This window comes from Ascaphus truei, chromosome 3 (assembly GCF_040206685.1).
Source record: "Ascaphus truei isolate aAscTru1 chromosome 3, aAscTru1.hap1, whole genome shotgun sequence".
NCBI lineage: Eukaryota > Metazoa > Chordata > Amphibia > Anura > Ascaphidae > Ascaphus > Ascaphus truei.
In genome coordinates this window covers 351,226,659-351,244,214 of record NC_134485.1, presented here as the reverse complement: position 1 = coordinate 351,244,214, position 17,556 = coordinate 351,226,659, and the positions used below count along the sequence as shown (strand labels likewise).

Here is a 17,556-nt window from a genome sequence, read left to right as displayed (position 1 = left end):
GGCCGGGGCAGGGCGGAGTACAGAGTCCGAAGAACAGAGACCCCCTGTGGGGAGGACATTCTGGTCTGCCAGACTCAGTGGAGCCTCCTCAGTAGGTGGCAATAGGTTGACTGGGGGAAGTGGCAGAATGTTGACGCGTTTCCCATTGTCAATTTGTATGTCCTGTCCATGGGGCATCCCGAGCCGGATTGGCACGCCCCCTCCTCTGGCGCTAGCCCAAGGACGAGCCCCTATTCCTATTGGCTGGCGGCAGGGAATTCCCATGCTCTGATTGGCCGCTCCTTCTATCTCCATGCTGAGGATAACTCAGCGGAGTGTATGTAGGAGATGCCCCAGTCAGAGAACCAGACGATATAGTGGCTTGTGTCGATGAAGCTAAGGCAGGCTTTTCAAAATTGCTCTGTCACGAATAGCAGAGCAACCGGCTTTGTTTTGAAGCTAAGAAAGTCTGCCCTGCAGAGACTAACTCAGACGCGTAGTCCAAGTTCTAAAAATCTAACGTAGCGGTTGCGGCTAGGAACTGAAGCTGAAAAGAGGAACAGGAAGCCCAGGTGTATATACCAGTCAGGGTAAGCCTACCAAAGTAGGTGCCCTGCGCCTAGTAGAGCCCAGATTTCACCCCCAAACCACCAGTAAGTGTGCTTTCATCTGTATTTTCTGTATTCATTGTGTTTTACGCGGGTTTACCTGAATAAACTGCATTTTGTTCTTTCTACCTTGTTTTGCCTAGTGAATGATCCTGGTACAAATATAAATAAGTGTCAAAAGTCCTGGCCTCCCGTGACAACTGTCTCCGGAGTTATCACTGAAAAAGCTTAAAGCTGCGGCTCTGGAGATAGTCCTGGCGTGGTCGCACTGCTGAGATCTATGCTACCGAATCCGACGGATCGACAATCTTCAGTCCCGCGGCTTGCCTCGGCGCCAGAAAGCAGCAAGTCTGGCTACATCAGTATAAAGCATTTGTTTTTTTTTTCTCAACAGACCTTAACTTAATGAACCCTTTTGCTGCCATTGGGGCCTGCAACACATTTCTGTGCAAATCAATACAGACCGCATAGCGGCGAGAGGGTTAATAACGAGCCTGTCTCTTATTCGGTGAGTAAGGTCTGTTTAAGCTGTATCTATTGAAGTAAAATCGCCACAACAACATTTTAAATAACCACTCCATTACTGGAGGTTTTTGCAGTATGTTGCAACACTTCAGAATATTTTTTTTTTATTTAGCTCGAATCATTAGCATTTTTCAGTATTTCATAGTTCTTTCCAACAGCCCATTTATGCTTAAAGGTTACTTCGCGGTACTGCATTATGTATACGTGGACTTGTTTTGTCTTCGGTAATTACTCTCTCTTTTGCCCTGCAGGCTACTGATGATACATTCACTATTAGTACTGTTCTATTAACAGTTTGGTAAATATCAGAATAATTCAGGCATGTTGCTGTAGGCTATGTGTTGCAATATGGCACAGAATATCCAGAGCCTTTCCAGCTATACATCAGTGTACCGCCGTGTTCTTCCCGGACAAATGATATCTGCTGATCAAAGGCTATTTCCCATTCTGTGAATCCATTGTTTTTCTTTTAGAGAACATTTAAGGTCCACATTGAATGAATGGAGCTTATGTGTCATTAGCAAGAAGATGAACGTGGCATTGTTTTTATTTAATTAAACCATTTGAGTATGTATAAAGCTGCACATTTTTCAGTTTGCATTAAAATAACTTTTAAAGCATCATTTAGATTTTGAACTCCATTACATCAATGTTTTAAGATACTTTTCATGGATATTGATTTGTGTGTTTTTGGGCAGCTTTATTACAAGTAATGGGAGGAGACACTTGACTTGACATATTCCATTGGAATATATATGTTTGCATTAATGGTGATTATTCTTCTCTATTTTTTGTACTGTAAGTGCCAAGAGGGGCATTTATCAGACTCCTGTATAGAAAACTCTGGTCCAATTTTTTTTTGGTTCCATATTAATAAATTAAAAACAAGTTCTTTCAACTAGATTTTTCCTTGATAAATCTGGTACCACTTTTGCCCCCGTTTTTTGCAGCAGGGGGACTTTGGTAAATAACCCTTTCATTATCTTGCATGAGGGCTATCAAACTACAAAGGACACGTGCTACATTTGACACAGATGCTGCTGATTGTAATATTCACTGCATTCCATTAACCCCTCTGCTGTAAGAGGCATCTGCAGTCTGCTTGATACACAGTCCTCCATTTTTTGCTTTGCGGTAATTCTTTATCTGAGCTCCTGTCTTAGGTGAAATATTGCGAGCCTGCAACACTGACCCTAATCAGGAACTGAAAAAATGTGTGTACTGTACTTCTACAAAGGACACGAATTGGAGGCATAATCAACACTTTACTGAAAAACCTTACATGCTGCAGCCTTTTACTTTCATCTCTATAATATAATAACTTTAAGTGCACATTTTCAACCTCTTGAAATAACAAAGGACATTTTGAATGTCAAAGGTACCTGAGACTCTGGTCGCATACAGTACTAGTGTGTCCAACAATCACAAATAGAAGCACTATCTAACCAGACTTCATTTCCAACACATAACAGTCCAAATTGAAATTCTTTATAGATCTTTGTACACAAGCACTCCAGACTTAAAAATTTGGATGGCACACCCAACAACAGTAGGTAGACTTTTTTGTTTTTACCGAAACCTACATGCAACACCAAGAGAAAGTATTTACCTGAATCTATAAAAGGGTGCTATTACATCTAGATAAATCCTGCAGATGTACATACAGTAACAGACAATATTGCAGCCATTATCACACTGCAACTCTTTATTACTGGTGCAAGTTTTACTGCGTTATCGTGTGAGTTCCTATTGTGTTTGTGCATTGCAAACAAAGGAAGTGGGAATTGTGAGATTCCAATCATTACCGCTCAATACCTGGTGCACTAATGTCTGCTACGGTATTTCTGTGCCTTGCTCAAATTCAAGTAAATCACAGCCTAAATCCATTGAAGGATTGCAGATCCTTCCAGCTGTAAACGTGTTAAAACACTGTGGCTTTACTTCTACAAGGAGGCCATCGTCATTTTGTACAACAAGTCTTTTTTTTCTTTCATGTGATTAATGTTGTACAGATGTGTTTTCCCATTGGATATGTTTTCGATTTCTCCTACTGGTTACAGGCCACTCAGACAGCAAAGGGAATATAGTGCACTGTTTATATGAGTGTAGCATAGTAAATAGAAGCTTACAGGGCCTATGAGTCAAGGCAAAAGTAGACTAGATATATCAAATTGAAATCAATAGGATTTTTTCTTTGACACATCTGGAGCAATGCTAACTACAGACTTTTGTTTCCTCTGCTGCACCAATTTTGGCCCTTGTTGTGCAGCAGTCACATTTTGATCTTGAATTTGCGCAAAAACATCGCCCAGGTTTTGGATACTTTTATGACTCCATATTTGCCTCAAATGTAAGAGACACTTTCTTGCAGTCAGTTGTGACGCAAACAAAAAATGAAACAGGCATCAAAACATATTGTATCCACGTTTTTTATTGTTCGTTTTTTTTATGTTAATACATCTACCTCTCTGCATTTTGTCTTGGTTTCCAATCAAATTCAAGTGGACACAATTTGTCATCCAAGATTAAGGATTTTACTCATCACCCAGAGAATATACATTCAATTTAATTTTTAGCTTATTCTTATGATATTTATACAGAAAAGTCATAAAGCACTTCAGCATTAGACATTCATACACATCAAAAATACACACAAAAAAGTTAATTACATCATACAAATATTAGATTTTTCTCACACAGAAGAGGCCTTGCTCAGAAATATATAGAAGTGCGTGCTGAGCTGTACAAAAGGCTAAAAACAATTATATATTCTTCATAGTCGGAGTATAAACGTGAAAACTATCCTCGATTCCTTCCATGCTGCAGAGACTTGTAATACATTGCAGGTCCCTTCAGAACTGGTGGACTTATATAATAATTATGATAATCCTTTCCAGTTCAATATGTCTTCATCGTTTGTGTAGGTGCAGTGATTTGGATTGTTTTGTAGTTCACAGTAGTTATGATGTTCATGGAAAAGTGCAGATATGTTGTAGGATGTGATACGTTTTAATGAACACACTATGGTGTAATGCTCTCAGAAACTCAGCACCGGTCTCACCTTCAGTTCCTGTCAATCCGGAAGAAGAGACCTGTGAAGTTTAAAAAGCTGCACACACAATCATTGAATCCGCGAAGAACTATATAACCATATGGTTATGTACAATACTAATTTGAAAGATCTGCTATATTGGCTGACAAAAGTTCATTTCCCAGACACATCCCAAAAATCTTTGGTGTATGTAAATCAGTAACTTCTAATACAATTAAATAATGTTACGCTTCACTTTCCAAATGTTGTTTTTTTTGGGGGGGGGTGAGGGGGGCAGCCCATGAATTGTTTTGATCTTCCAAGACTATTTTCCAAACATTTTAAACATTGTTGTAAATATATTAGAAGTTGCTTTCGCACACTCACCAATATACTGTAACTCTACTTCAGCACTGCTACCTCATGTCTACACAACAATATACATATACAGAATACTAAATATTGTTACTATATGAATAACTATTCATATGTTGCCTTGAATATGCATCCTCATACTGTATATATTATATACAGATATTTATACTTACTCAAGTGCTAGAAAGCTGGTTGTTTATATATAAAATAATTAGGACGATAGCAACAACCTCTTTTGAGCATAGCTTTGGCAATAATTTAGTGAAAACATTTTAAAAGTCCCACATGGAATAAAAGATGATATTATATGTATCTCCAAATCTAAGTTTGCAAAAAACAATTGGCAGAATTATTATTGGATCCTCCATAAATCATGATAATATTCAGACAAGATTAATTACTGTATGATAACTTTAAACCCTAAGATTCGTATATCAGTACTGGCTGTGTATAGATCTCATCTATACAGAAAGGAATTGGATTGAATGGGCTTGGTTTACAATCTTTTGATACCCAGAGATTAATGGACAAGATAACAGTATTACATAATACTTTGTAGAAGTATAAGCGTCTGTCTACACAGGATTCCTGTTGGAGATAATGGTCGGTATGTTTATGTGTGCTTAAAGACTTGTTATTTGCACTTTGCACTTGCTAAAAACCCTAGATATAACAAGCCAAAGGAGAAAGTGATCTAGTTAACCGAACTTGCCGCAGGCTTAGAATCTCTCTGGGATCTTCGGCAGGGATTGCGCAGAATACAGCTCAACAGATTGCCTCTTGTGCTCCTGTTTGTTCTCCCAACTCTCCTCTTCAGGTTCATATGTCCCCTTTAGAACAGCAATTCTATCAGAGAAGGTTTTATCGTGTGGGAACAGGATGTAGTTGTAAATGAGTGAGGCCAGTATTGCACCAAGGAGGGGTCCAATCCAGAAGATCTACAGGTAGACATAAAATAGCAGAATGATGATTTCCTAATTCTTTCCATTCCATCTTCGCTTCAATTATTTATTCAGAGTGACATTATGTCACCACATTTTAACCAAAGCCTCTATAGTCATTTCCTTCTAATTATGGTTGATGTGATGTGATTAAGTGTTTTGCTGTGTTGGTAGAGAGGAGACGGCATGCTTTGGGACATCTGACATCCTTAGGCCACATGCTTATCAACATACCAGTATGTACTATTTCAGTTTGAGTGTTCAAACTGTTCCCATATACTGTATTGTAATGTCATTGGTGCTCCTATGATTTCTACAAAATAAATGTACTGCTCTTTTCTTACATGATTAAGCAGATAGCCTCATGTACGATCCCGCAAGCGCAACATATCAGCAGCTTCCCCTATGTTTATTACTATCGCTCCATCTAGTAAGTCAAAAGGCAACTGAGCTTTTTTCTAATACGAAATCCATCAGAACTTTTTTTGTCGTTCTTTAGGATTAAGACAATTATCAGATCTTATGTGTTTGTCTAGTTCATTACCAAAAAGACATCAGGAGTCTTGCTTAAATTATTACTCCTCAACATAATGTTCTCTTAAATGCTTAACTCTCCTGCTTTGCAGGTTATAGATAGAGATGGGCAATTTTTTTGGCGAATTTGGATGCGCAGATGATCGTCCGGTTCCTTTGGTCCGTGGATTTCAGCGGATCAATGTCAACAAGGGCGATTCGCGATTTGCAGATTTTTCATTATTATTACTATACACTCTGTGGATTCCACAACCCGTGGATGGATTCGTAGAATCCAATCTGCAGATTCAGCAAACCGTTGGCGGATTATTGCTGAGTCCGGGATTGGATTCTACAAATTCATCCATGGGTTTTATCCAATGGTGGATTTTGATGGATCGGCGTGGATTGAAACCGCCCAAATCCATTTGCGGATTTTACACTGCGGAACAGATTTTGGGGGTAACATCAGCTTAAATCCGGGACAGGAATTTGGGCGGATTCGACCCATCTCTAGTTATAGATATAGGGTATTATATGGCACACTCAGGAAGGCATGACGTGTGATCGCCCCCGTATGGCCATACCTCGGAATGGTTGTTCCCACATGATGAGTGGTATTGTAGATTTATGAATCCACCCCCATATTTCAACATCAGAACTGGGTCAGAAATGGTACAAAAAACCTCCCAAGTTTTCAAAGAAAAGATTTAATTTTAAAACAATAAGATTTGTTTTTCTGATAAATCTGCTGCAGGTTTTTTTTGTACTCGTTATGACCCAGTTTTGCTGCTTGTTGCCTTCCATATGTTACCCTCACATATTATTTTTAATCATTGCGAAGGTGCTGTCTATATTAACATTTATTTTCATGGATGCTAGAGCTTCTCTTCTGATACCCCTCACGAAACAGGCCTCAAACGAAGTGTACCTTTTTATAAACTGAGAACAATTTGATCTGGGAACATTGAAACGTATTTAAAAATGCTTATGTAGGCATGAATCACTTCAGTGCTAGGAAGGGTTGCACTCTGAAGACTTTAGGTAATGAAGCAAATACTTATATCGATTAGGATGAGGATGTTTACATTGTTGTTGACTGAGTAAATAAAATAATTCACAACAAAATTGCTTGAAATTGAACAACGTGGCTGTGTGATGTAACTCTTTGCTATCAGCAAAGCAGCAATCCTCTGAAAAATAATAATGATGTCATAACATAAACTATTTCGTCACGTTGAGGTGATTTGTTTTTTTGATGAGCTTTCACTTGCTCATTATTTCCCTGGCATCAACTGTTGCTATGTTTCTTTAATGTTTGTGAATGGCAGCAGCCATTTACATTTCCCTGGAGGCAAATATTAAGAAACTGGTATTTCCAGAATACAACAGGAATTCATAATGGTATAAAGGAAGCACTAATTTATATAGTGAGTATAGAGGATTGCTGCTGTTCTACGTGTATGTTGGTCATCTAATATGCTTCAATAACATTATGTTATAGGACCTGCTGTACTGTACATTTATAGTGTGTACACAAAAGAGTATTACCCATTGGTCCTTAAAGATTCCTGTGATGGCTGCAGGTCCGAGGGATCGAGCAGGATTCATGGAGCAGCCTGTGAAGTAGATCTATGAAGCAAACAATATAAATGTGTCAATATTTCAGTAAATGAATATGTGAAAAAACTAGTGATACTGTCCTGAAACAAAGCTAAGACAAATCTCTTTGTGGTCTGTTGGTCGTATTCTATGGAGTGTGATAGCTCAGATCCAGCGCTACAGCATGACAAGCCCACTCAATTTTAACAAAGACCAGAATGCTTTGGAATGGATGGAAAATTTGATAAATTGCTCAGAACTGCACCACCAGTGCAACAATCAGCCCTGCTACATCTGTATGCTGGGGCAATATGGGTGCAAAAAACAGCACGAAATCTATCACACAATCCTATTGCTTTCACTGGGATTTATTTTCTTTAAATATGGGGCTGTGAGTTGGATAATATTGTTTGCATACACTATGAACACCTGAACTGTGGTGCCCTTAGTGTCTCACGTTGTCCACCAGTGTTTTAAGGTGGAAATAATGTGTGTCCCAGTTATAATTCCTTGAATATCATGCCTGCTTCATTAACCCCTGACAGTGAAATAGTTCATTGGCTTCTGTCATGACTACTTTTGGAAGCATTGCGGCTAACATAAACACTCCTTGTTTTTGAGTAACAGTCTGTGATTATATTTGTGGTGTGTATATTATTGATATTTGTTTTGGGTTGTGCCATTTCTTTCTGGACAACAACAAAAATACTAAAAAAGTGACACATCCTTGCTTCATATTTGAGTGAATTCAGAACAATGTCTGGATTTGTTTACATTTGGCTGTAAATCACGGAATGTCAAAAGAAAAGCTTTTGTATGAATTATTGTACTTTCCTTTCCTTATATTTATTTTGAGAAATATTGATTTAAAGAGAATTTTTGCAGGGCTTCTCAAAATAGCGGAAATTATGATTTTACAATTGCTCACCCTGTATGAGGTTGGTAATATTACTCGAACACACTATTTTATCTGCGGTTTCAAAAACACCTCAAAAGGGAATAGCATCAACTTCTACTACAATAGAAGAATTGTAACATTCGAATGCTCAGATTGTTTCAACAACTTGGAAATCATTGACGGTAACTCCCTCCCTGCAAAACTCTGAAATGGGTTCCTGTTTAAAGTACTGTAAAGTAACAATCCCATTGAAATTATCTTTTGATAGAAGTTGCATGTACATCCTAATTTTGGTAAAAGAAATTGAACTAGATTATGGTGTTTCTTAGCTACATTGAGAAGAAGATACTTCCCCCCCCCCCCCCCACGGGGAATTCTAGCAATAAAACACTTAACTATGCAATGGAGAGGCTCTTGCACAAGTTCTCGCCAGCTTGAGCTTTAGCAAGTACTAGCAAGCAATTCTGGCTACAATCTGGCTACAAAAATATTACTTTAACCCTTGTGTCCAAGAATATTATTATAGGGATTTTTTTTACATCCTATTATTTATGACCGATGCTTAGAAACCAAGAGCCTAATATCCGAATGTAAACCAACTCCTGTAGTTTTCTATGACCAAAGCTTTTAAGTGTTATTAAATCCCCAAGTTATCATTACATATTATCACGTATATCATCTCATAAGGCTCTGAAAGATAAAGCAGTTATGTAGCCTATGTTCTACTACAAAATATGTTTATTTTTCCTTTTATAGAATATATAGAAGAGTCTTACCCCTAAAAGGTGTCCCAAGGTAACAGAAAACCCGATAGATAAGGCTGGTGATCCCAAATTATCGGTCCTTCGGCTGTCTGTCGAAGCGAAAATACAGAGAACAAGCTGTAATGTAAGCAGCAATTCCACAGCGACAGCTTGTCCAGGGGTTCCGTTAGCTACCTACAAGTCAGAAAAATGCACAGGTTACTCATAGCAAACGTTACCTCTATCCCTATTTCAAATATATTGCAAAGACAAGCAATGCTGTATATATTTCCTGCAGATTTTACTGTCTTAAACAGTCCCTGGGAACAATATCACAGAACTGTTATGATACTAAAGAACCATAATTATTTTTAATGAACTCTACATATAACACAATTATCTTAAAGAGAATCAGCTAGAGATTACTAATTACTAAGACCTTTCCCTTGTATTCCATTTCTTTCTTTATTTAACACAACATATTACACATACTGTGTCTTCTTAGTGTGGTCCTTTGTAATTAATGATTATTTACCATAAATCTACAAATATTGATTTTCCTATTCATATGAAAAAATAATATATGCCTATAAAATCTTCTTCATACAGTATTATATGAAGGTGCTAGCAAGGAATTATACTGTTTGTATTAGTTTTGCATTTCATCAGATTACAAAGCAAAGCTGCACAGTAATGGAGTACATACCCATCAAATATACAGTAATGCCAGCATTATACTCATATATTTTTATTTTAATACTTTATCTTTAAACACAAGTTTTTGAGAACAATCATTTATGCTTTTCACGTGCAGTACATTTATGTCATGCATAGATTATACCAAATAATGCCAGCTGGCTCCATTTTAAATACATTCCTACATGAGTTTATTTTGCAGTCGTTTCATAATAAATGTTAATTTTTATTACTTCCAGATAATGTATCGCATTGTAGATATATGATACTCAGGCTGATAAACTGCAGAATTAAAATTCAACTTTATATAATTGTATATATGCAGTTTTTTTTATCCACACATTACTGTACCTAACCCCACAAAAGAAGTACATTCTATACAAAACAGCATACTTTACTATATACCCTTTCTTTTACCCACAGATGTTTAATGAACATACTGTAAATACATACCGCATTTATGGCTAGATTTCCTCGGATAGCAGGAGGAGCAACTCCATGCAGAATACCTGCTCCTGCTATTGCTCCAATAATTTGGGCAATAATATAAAACAGGGCACGCAGGATGGAAATTTGGGACCCAAACAAAAATGCTACAGTCACTGCTGGATTTATATGAGCCCCACTAACATGTCCCAAAGACTGTACTAATGTGCCTATGGCAAGGCCAAAAGCTAGAGCGATCTGCAGGACACTTGGAAGAGATGGTGTCCAGTTGAGGGCAGAGCCCAATCCCAAAAAAACAAATAGCATAGTGGCAAAAAACTCTGCAAACACTGCCCGGCCAAAGGCCAGTGAGCAGATTTCATTCCTCATGGTGCGTTAAGCAGAAAAATAAGCAAGATAAATGTTTTGTTCTTTGTCTTGATCTCACAGCTGTTTACTTATGAAGCATTACAGGAATATATGCATATATACCTACAGGAAGAGCAGGGAACCATTCCAGAAAGGGGCGGAACCAAGAAACCTGACAGATCCTTATACTAAAGGAAAATTTTCCACCTCAGAGGAATTCAGACCTTCCCTAATAGTAAAATAGAAAGTTCTTCTTTTCACAAGTGACACATGCTGCATCATGCAGCTCTATGGCATGCAAATACCGGTGACACCCCATGTGGCACACGTTGCAAAGTGACCTTTACATTTCATAATAGCAGGGCTCCCTGACAATAATAACAGTTAGGAAACCACTATGCACAAGATTAATCTATGCATTGCTTAACCCGGACTGGGTTGTCAGTGCTGGAACTTTAACTGGTTGGTAATTTCTTTTTCTTTTTTAAGATCTAAAACCGGTTTTGGTTTCTTGTTCTCATATATGTCCTAAAGAAAAATTCATGATCCTACCATCCTCCAGCTTTAGAGCAGGACCTCTTGTTCTAACATATCTCTTTCTCTGAAATATGCTCTGCCCTTGCACCTTTGTTGTCAGGCTTAATATATTTGAAAGTTTCAATCATACCCACCTCTCCTGCCTCTCCTCCAAGCTGCACGTGTTAAAGTCCTGAAGGCTTTCCTGAAATGACCATACTACACCATAGGATCAGCACTCAAGAAATCCATGTACTGTACAAATGTACAAAAAGTAAAACAAATCTATCAAACCAGTGCAAAAAGTAACAGAGTAGCATGGAATACAAAGAGAGAAGGTACAGTAGTGCCGACGAGTATTCTAAAACAAATGTGGGGCAATCACCAACAAGGCCCAGGTACATTCTGGGTACATCCTGGGTACATGCTGGGCACATGCTGCAACATTTCAGTGACATTTCTGCAGACAGACTAATGGCCCATCGGATGAACACTGAATGTAACTGCCAGGGACCCCTGCTGTGTTAATCTGATGGGCCATTAGTCTCTGCAGAAATGTCACTGAAATGTTTGCAGCATGTACCCAGCATCTACCTGGATCTTGTTGGTGATAGCCCCAGATTTTCCAAGGTAAGCTTAAGGCAAGTTTTAGAATACTCGTCGGCGCACCTGTAAACAGACACACTGAACTAAAAGCAACGTTTCAAGGCCCCCACGGCCCCTTCCTCAGGCTGAAGTGTAGTATTTTGTGTGTCCAGTGGTATGGACACAGGATCTTAGCACCTTGTATGCAGGACGCTGTTCATCACTATCATGAGGACTCTGTGAGTGCAACTTCTGCTTTCTTTTTCTGTTATGATGTAGACCATTCACCCTTTTAATAGCTCTCCTTTGCACAACCGTTAAAGTATTTATGTCCTTCTGGAGATATGGTCTCTAGAAAAGCACAGTACTCTAGGCGAGGTCTAAGCAATGATCTATAAAGCACCACTAACTCTTGCTTTCTGCTGCTAATACCCTCTGTATTAAAAATCTAATCTTGTGTTAGCTTCCACAGTTGCTTTGTTTGTTTGGTGAAGAGATCTAAGTGTGAGTAAGTTGGCCATAAATACAACAATTAGTACTGAAAAGGTCTGTGATTTGGAAAAGTTGGAGTAAGCCTGCTTAAGATGAATGCAGAAATTATTTCAATGCTGCAAAGCCGGGGAACGTTAGCACTAAAAACACCACCAGATTTATAAATGAAAAAATGTAGATATATATATATGTTAGAAAAAAACAAGAAAGAAAAAGCGCCCGATCCTTGTGTAAAATCAAATATAAAGGGTTTTAATTTGCCATGAACAGACGATTGCCAACTCACACTTTGTAAGATAAAAATAAGCAATTTATGGGACTAGCCCATGCACCACGCTGACGTCCAGATATCACTGCTGTCCTCCGTCTGCATATGGATGTTACCGCTGTAAATCAGCTTTGCTGTTAGATGTGCTGCCGTTCTAACCTCTCTCTGTCACCTCGGATGGAATAATAGGTAGTTGTGGCTGCACTCAGATTTCCACCGATCGTGCTGCAGGATACTCCTGGACTGACGTCTTTGCTCTGGCGTCTGGGCTGTTCGGCCACCGTAGTTCCTGTACCACGTGACCCTATGCGTTTCATCCGTCTCAGCGGATTTCATCAGGGGATAAACACTGATTGAACTGACTGGCTATTTAAAGTGTTCCAATCCAATAAACTATGTAAATCTCAGTCAATTCAAATCAATTACATATATATATAGATCATCTGTGCTAGATGTTTAGCCAGATAACAGAACATATAAAAAGGACATATATATATAAATAAATGATATATAAAAAAATATTATAGAAAAGGCAAAAATTAAATAAACAACAAGTTTGACATAATATATAAAATACAGTGAAAATTTTAAGTATGAACAGAATAATATACACAACACATATTATCAAAACCCAAATTCTGACTGGGAATTGAATCAATTTAACATGAATTTGCTGATATACATCAAATAATAAATTAGTTAAATCTAATAATATAATCATACCATATTATTTATATATTTAAGCTTGGTTAAAATTAATACAATGTTAGAATTTTAAATATCATAGTAAATGGACAATGGAAGAGATGAATCCATGATTTTTAATAATCCACATTTCATACCTAAATCAAACGATGAAGGGAGAATTCATTAGAAGAGATATATTAGATATATATTCAAGATTTAAATGGATTAATAAATATCACCAATCATAATCAATTATCAATCTGGTAGGTTTTTCCAGTTTTGTGGTGCACGGTAAGAGAAGGAGGAACGGCCGGATACTTTGTTGAGCCTTGGGACCATGAACAGTCTTTTGGAGTCTGATCTCAGGTGATAGGTGCTGCATGTGGTAGAGGTGAGGAGCTTGTTCAGGTAGCTGGGTAGCTTGCCCATAAAGAATTTAAATGCAAGACAGGAAAGGTGAACTTTGCGCCTAGACTCTAGTTCTTTGAGCATTTCGCAGTGATGTGTGTTGTAGTTGCATTGGAGAACAAAACAACAAATGGAATTGTAGAGGGTGTCAAGTTTGCTAAGGTGGGTTTGAGGTGCCGAGCCATACACTATGTCTCCATAGTCAATAATTGGCATTAGCATCTGCTGTGCGATACACTTTCTGACCAGGAGACTTAGGGAGGATTTGTTCCTGTAAAGTACCCTTAGTTTGGCATAGGTCTTGGTTGTCAGGGTATCAATGTGCATTCCGAATGTTAAGTGGGAGTCAAACCATAAGCCCAGGTATTTAAAACTAGTGACAGGGGTTAGGGTGGTGTTAGTGTTGGTTCTAATCAGGAGCTCAGTCGCTGGAAGCTTTAAGAATTTAGTCTTGGTCCCAAATACCATTGTTACAGACTTGTCAGTGTTTAGAAACAGTTTGTTTTGGGAAATCCAGTTTTCGAGTCTCAAAAAGTCAGACTGAAGTATGTGTTGAAGGTCAGAGAGGCTATGGCTGTGTGCATATAGGATTGTGTCATCTGCATACATGTGTATTGAGGCTTCCTTACAAGCTGTGGGAAGATCATTAATGAACACTGAGAAGAGTAGGGGCCCCAGAACAGAGCCTTGCGGGACACCACCGGTGATATCCAGGGGGTTGGCGTTAGAGCCTGAGAATGGCACATCTTTCTGATAGGTAGGACTGAAACCAGTTTAAAGCATGCTTCCCTATTCCAGAGCTCTGGAGTTTGTTAAGCAGGATAGCATGATTAACTGTATCAAAAGCCTTTGCAAAATCTAGGAATACTGCACCAGTGAGTTGTCCCCGTTCCATTCCACACTGGATTTCATTGCAAACTTTTAGCAGGGTAGTTACGGTGGAGTGTTTGGGACGAAAGCCAGATTGGAATTGGCTAGGGAAATTTGTCTTGGTGTAGTAGTCGTTTAATTGGGAGTGGACACATTTTCCATGACTTTGGATAGAATTGGGAGAAGTGAGATTGGTCTGTAGTTTGAGACAGTGTTTTTGTCCCCACTTTTGAAGACTGGGACAACTCTGGCAGTTTTCCAGGTCTGAGGGATATGGCCTGCAGACAGGATAGAGTTGACTATGGAAGCAATTGGTTTGGCAATGGCTGGGGCACCAAGTCGTAGGAACCTAGATTGTAGCAAGTCAGGTCCGCATTGGCTGTTTAGTTTTAGTTTGAGGAGCGCTTGTGTAATCTCCTCTTCAGATACTGGGCCAAATTGAAAATTGTGGGCAGTGTTGGGAGGGGGTGGGGCTATGTGGCCACTCCCAGGATGAGATTCAGGTTTGTGGTTTCGGCTGCGTTTCGCTAATAAGTTAGTGGCACACCCCACAAAGTAATCATTGAATGCATTTGCAATGTCAGTGGGGTTTGTCAGAGTAATATCCCCCTTAGTGATATTACTTGGTTGTTGATGGTTAGGAGGCTGGAATATATTGTTGATAACCTTCCAGAAGTTAGCTGGGTTTGATGTATTTTGGTGGAGATTGTCAGAGTAATATTGTGCTGTTGCGTGCCTTGTTTGCCTTCTGCACATGTTCCGCAGGCATCTGTAGTGATTGAGATCCTTGGTAGTGCCAGTTAATTTGTAGCTTTTCCACAAGGTATCCCTGAGCTGGTAGAGTGCAATAAGGTCAGTTGTAACCCATGGAAGATGGGCCCCCCGTACCCTTATTTTGCATAGTGGAGCATGGGTATCGCAGAGTTTTAAGAACTTGGATTGGAAATAGTCGAGCGCAGAATCAGGGTCGGGAATTAAATCGATTCTGTGCCATGAGCAGTTGGTAAGGTCATCCAGAAACTGTTGTGGGTTAAAGTTTTTAAATGTTCTAGTGAGGAGAACTTTAGGGCTTGAATGGAGCGGTTTAATTTTCCTTTCACAGTACACTATTGCATGGTCACTGAAAATGTCCAGAAGGATGCCAGAAGATTGGATTCTGCTGGGGTTTGAGGAGAGAATCCAGTCTAGCAAGGAATGGTTATGCGATTTCAGGTTTGTCCGTGTGGGTTGGGAAATGAGTTGTGATAGGTTAAGTGACTTGAGTTGTGTCTGGATTTCATGGTTTTTAGGGTCAAGCCAGTTGAAGTTGAAATCCCCTAGAACTAGCAGCTCACTCTTCTCGTTCAGAGAGGAAATGGAGCCAAGAAACTGGGTGATATCAGCCAGGGATTGTAGAGGGGTTTTAGAGGGGCGGTAGATGCCAGCGAGCAAGATGGGCTTAGAAAAGGGGAGGCAGATTTTGGCAACTAGAATTTCAAAACAGCGTGGGCTTGGGGGGCAATTTAACAGTGTAAATTGTAATGTGTCTGCAATATATAATAACACCCCTCCTCCTCTCTTTGACCTATCTCTCCTAAAAATAGAGTATCCCTGAATGGCGATATTTGCATCAGGGTTTTTATGGGTTAGACATACTGGACTTGTTCTTGTTCAGCTAGTCTTAGCTGATTGGAGAGTGGCAACCTCCTACCTAATTGAAGCTTGCCCCCTCCCACATTTAAATGGTTAAAAGCTCACTACATAGCATCTCCCACTCAGGGGAACTTGCTTGCTTGCAGTATGGTTGTGACAAATCTAATACAGAGTGCTTTTCCTGGTAATGTACAGGTTATTAAAAGCTTCAATCAGACTTAGAACTTTGGCAACTAATATTGACAGATTTATTATAAATCATTCTTCCTGGTACTACACAGGTTATTAAGAATTTATATTAGTGTTAGGGACCCCTGGAATTGTGGTCTGCCGTGCAGTGGCTCAGGGGCTAACAACAATTTTGGCCAAAAATGTTAAACTAAAAGACCATTTTATTTAATAGATATTTATACACATATATTTAGGCACTGTACTGTGTATGAATTTCACTGGATGTGCACTGAGCTCTGTCTGTGTTTTATGTTCTGCCTCTGGTTTTAAAAAAAGTTTTATGGGTTAGCCATGTTTCTGTAAGAACGATGGCTTTGGGTTTATGCATAAGGCACCATGCCCTTAGTTCGTCCAGTTTGGGCAGCAGGCTCCGGATATTTATATGGGTGACAGATAGCCCTTTATGGAATTTAAAGGTGGAATTCTCAGGGGCATGGGACAGATTTGAAATGGGAGGACCTGGGTTTGGTTCAATATCACCTGCTAAAGAGAGTAATAGTATGAGCAGAAATTTGGGTAGTTGTTTGCAAGTTCTAGATTTGTGCTGTTTCCCATTAGAGTGAGCAGTGGTTGTTGTGCTGGTTTTTAGAGTTCTCCACCAACATTCCATAGATAGTGAAAGTCTTTTGTGTAGTCCAGGGTGTATTGTGATGTTGGGTGTGGGCCAGGATGGAGGAGTTTGTAGTGTATAGAGGGAGTAACATCTCCATGAGGACAGGAGAAAGAAAAAAGTTAAGATACATAGCAGGTTCATGATGTCAGAGGTAGGCAGTACTGCATGGAGCTGTTGTGAGTGTGTGCAGACTAAACAGCAGGGGTGTGCCTGTTCCTTGTCAAATGTTTTGCTGCATTGTAATGCTAGTCAGTTCAGGGTTTCAGTGGGTTGAGTTGGTGTAGGAGTTATTTTTGTGCAGTCAGTTTTGGGAGAGGCTGCAGTGAAATAAGATGTAAAGGGGTGTGGGGTTAAAATATGCAGGTTAATAAGCATGGGATCAAAGTGTTGTCATATAAGCTCACCGTTTGTTGCCTTGAGTAAGAGTTTGCAGAAAGGATGCAGTCCCCAGTCACCTCTAGTCAAACTATAGTCTAACTATATTGTCACTTAAAATTATCACTTTAAATGCATCACTCTTAAGATGCCAATGCTTCCTTGCCAATGCA

The 17,556-nt window shown here is 39.1% G+C and overlaps 1 protein-coding gene across 1 annotated transcript; it reads right to left on the bottom strand.

Annotated features, from left to right (window-relative positions):
• Positions 1 to 3,525: 3,525 nt before the first annotated feature.
• LOC142490099 (aquaporin-2-like) lies at positions 3,526 to 10,914 on the bottom strand. Its single transcript, XM_075591898.1, has 4 exons — positions 10,365 to 10,914; positions 9,249 to 9,410; positions 7,524 to 7,604; positions 3,526 to 5,456 (listed from the first exon to the last, which is right to left on the bottom strand). The coding sequence occupies exons 1-4, from the start codon at positions 10,725 to 10,727 to the stop codon at positions 5,238 to 5,240; spliced, it is 825 nt and encodes a 274-aa protein (XP_075448013.1). The 5' UTR covers positions 10,728 to 10,914; the 3' UTR covers positions 3,526 to 5,237.
• Between the last annotated feature and the right edge of the window lie 6,642 nt (positions 10,915 to 17,556).

Excerpts from the sequence above, each read along its gene's own strand:
- LOC142490099 (XM_075591898.1), bottom strand. The coding sequence starts at position 10,727 with ATGAGGAATGAAATCTGCTCACTGGCCTTTGGCCGGGCAGTGTTTGCA. Across the intron at positions 9,411-10,364 it reads GAAATCTAGCCATAAATGCG|GTAGCTAACGGAACCCCTGG; the intron begins GTATGTATTTAC and ends TCTGACTTGTAG. Across the intron at positions 5,457-7,523 it reads GAATCTTTAAGGACCAATGG|ATCTTCTGGATTGGACCCCT; the intron begins GTAATACTCTTT and ends GTCTACCTGTAG.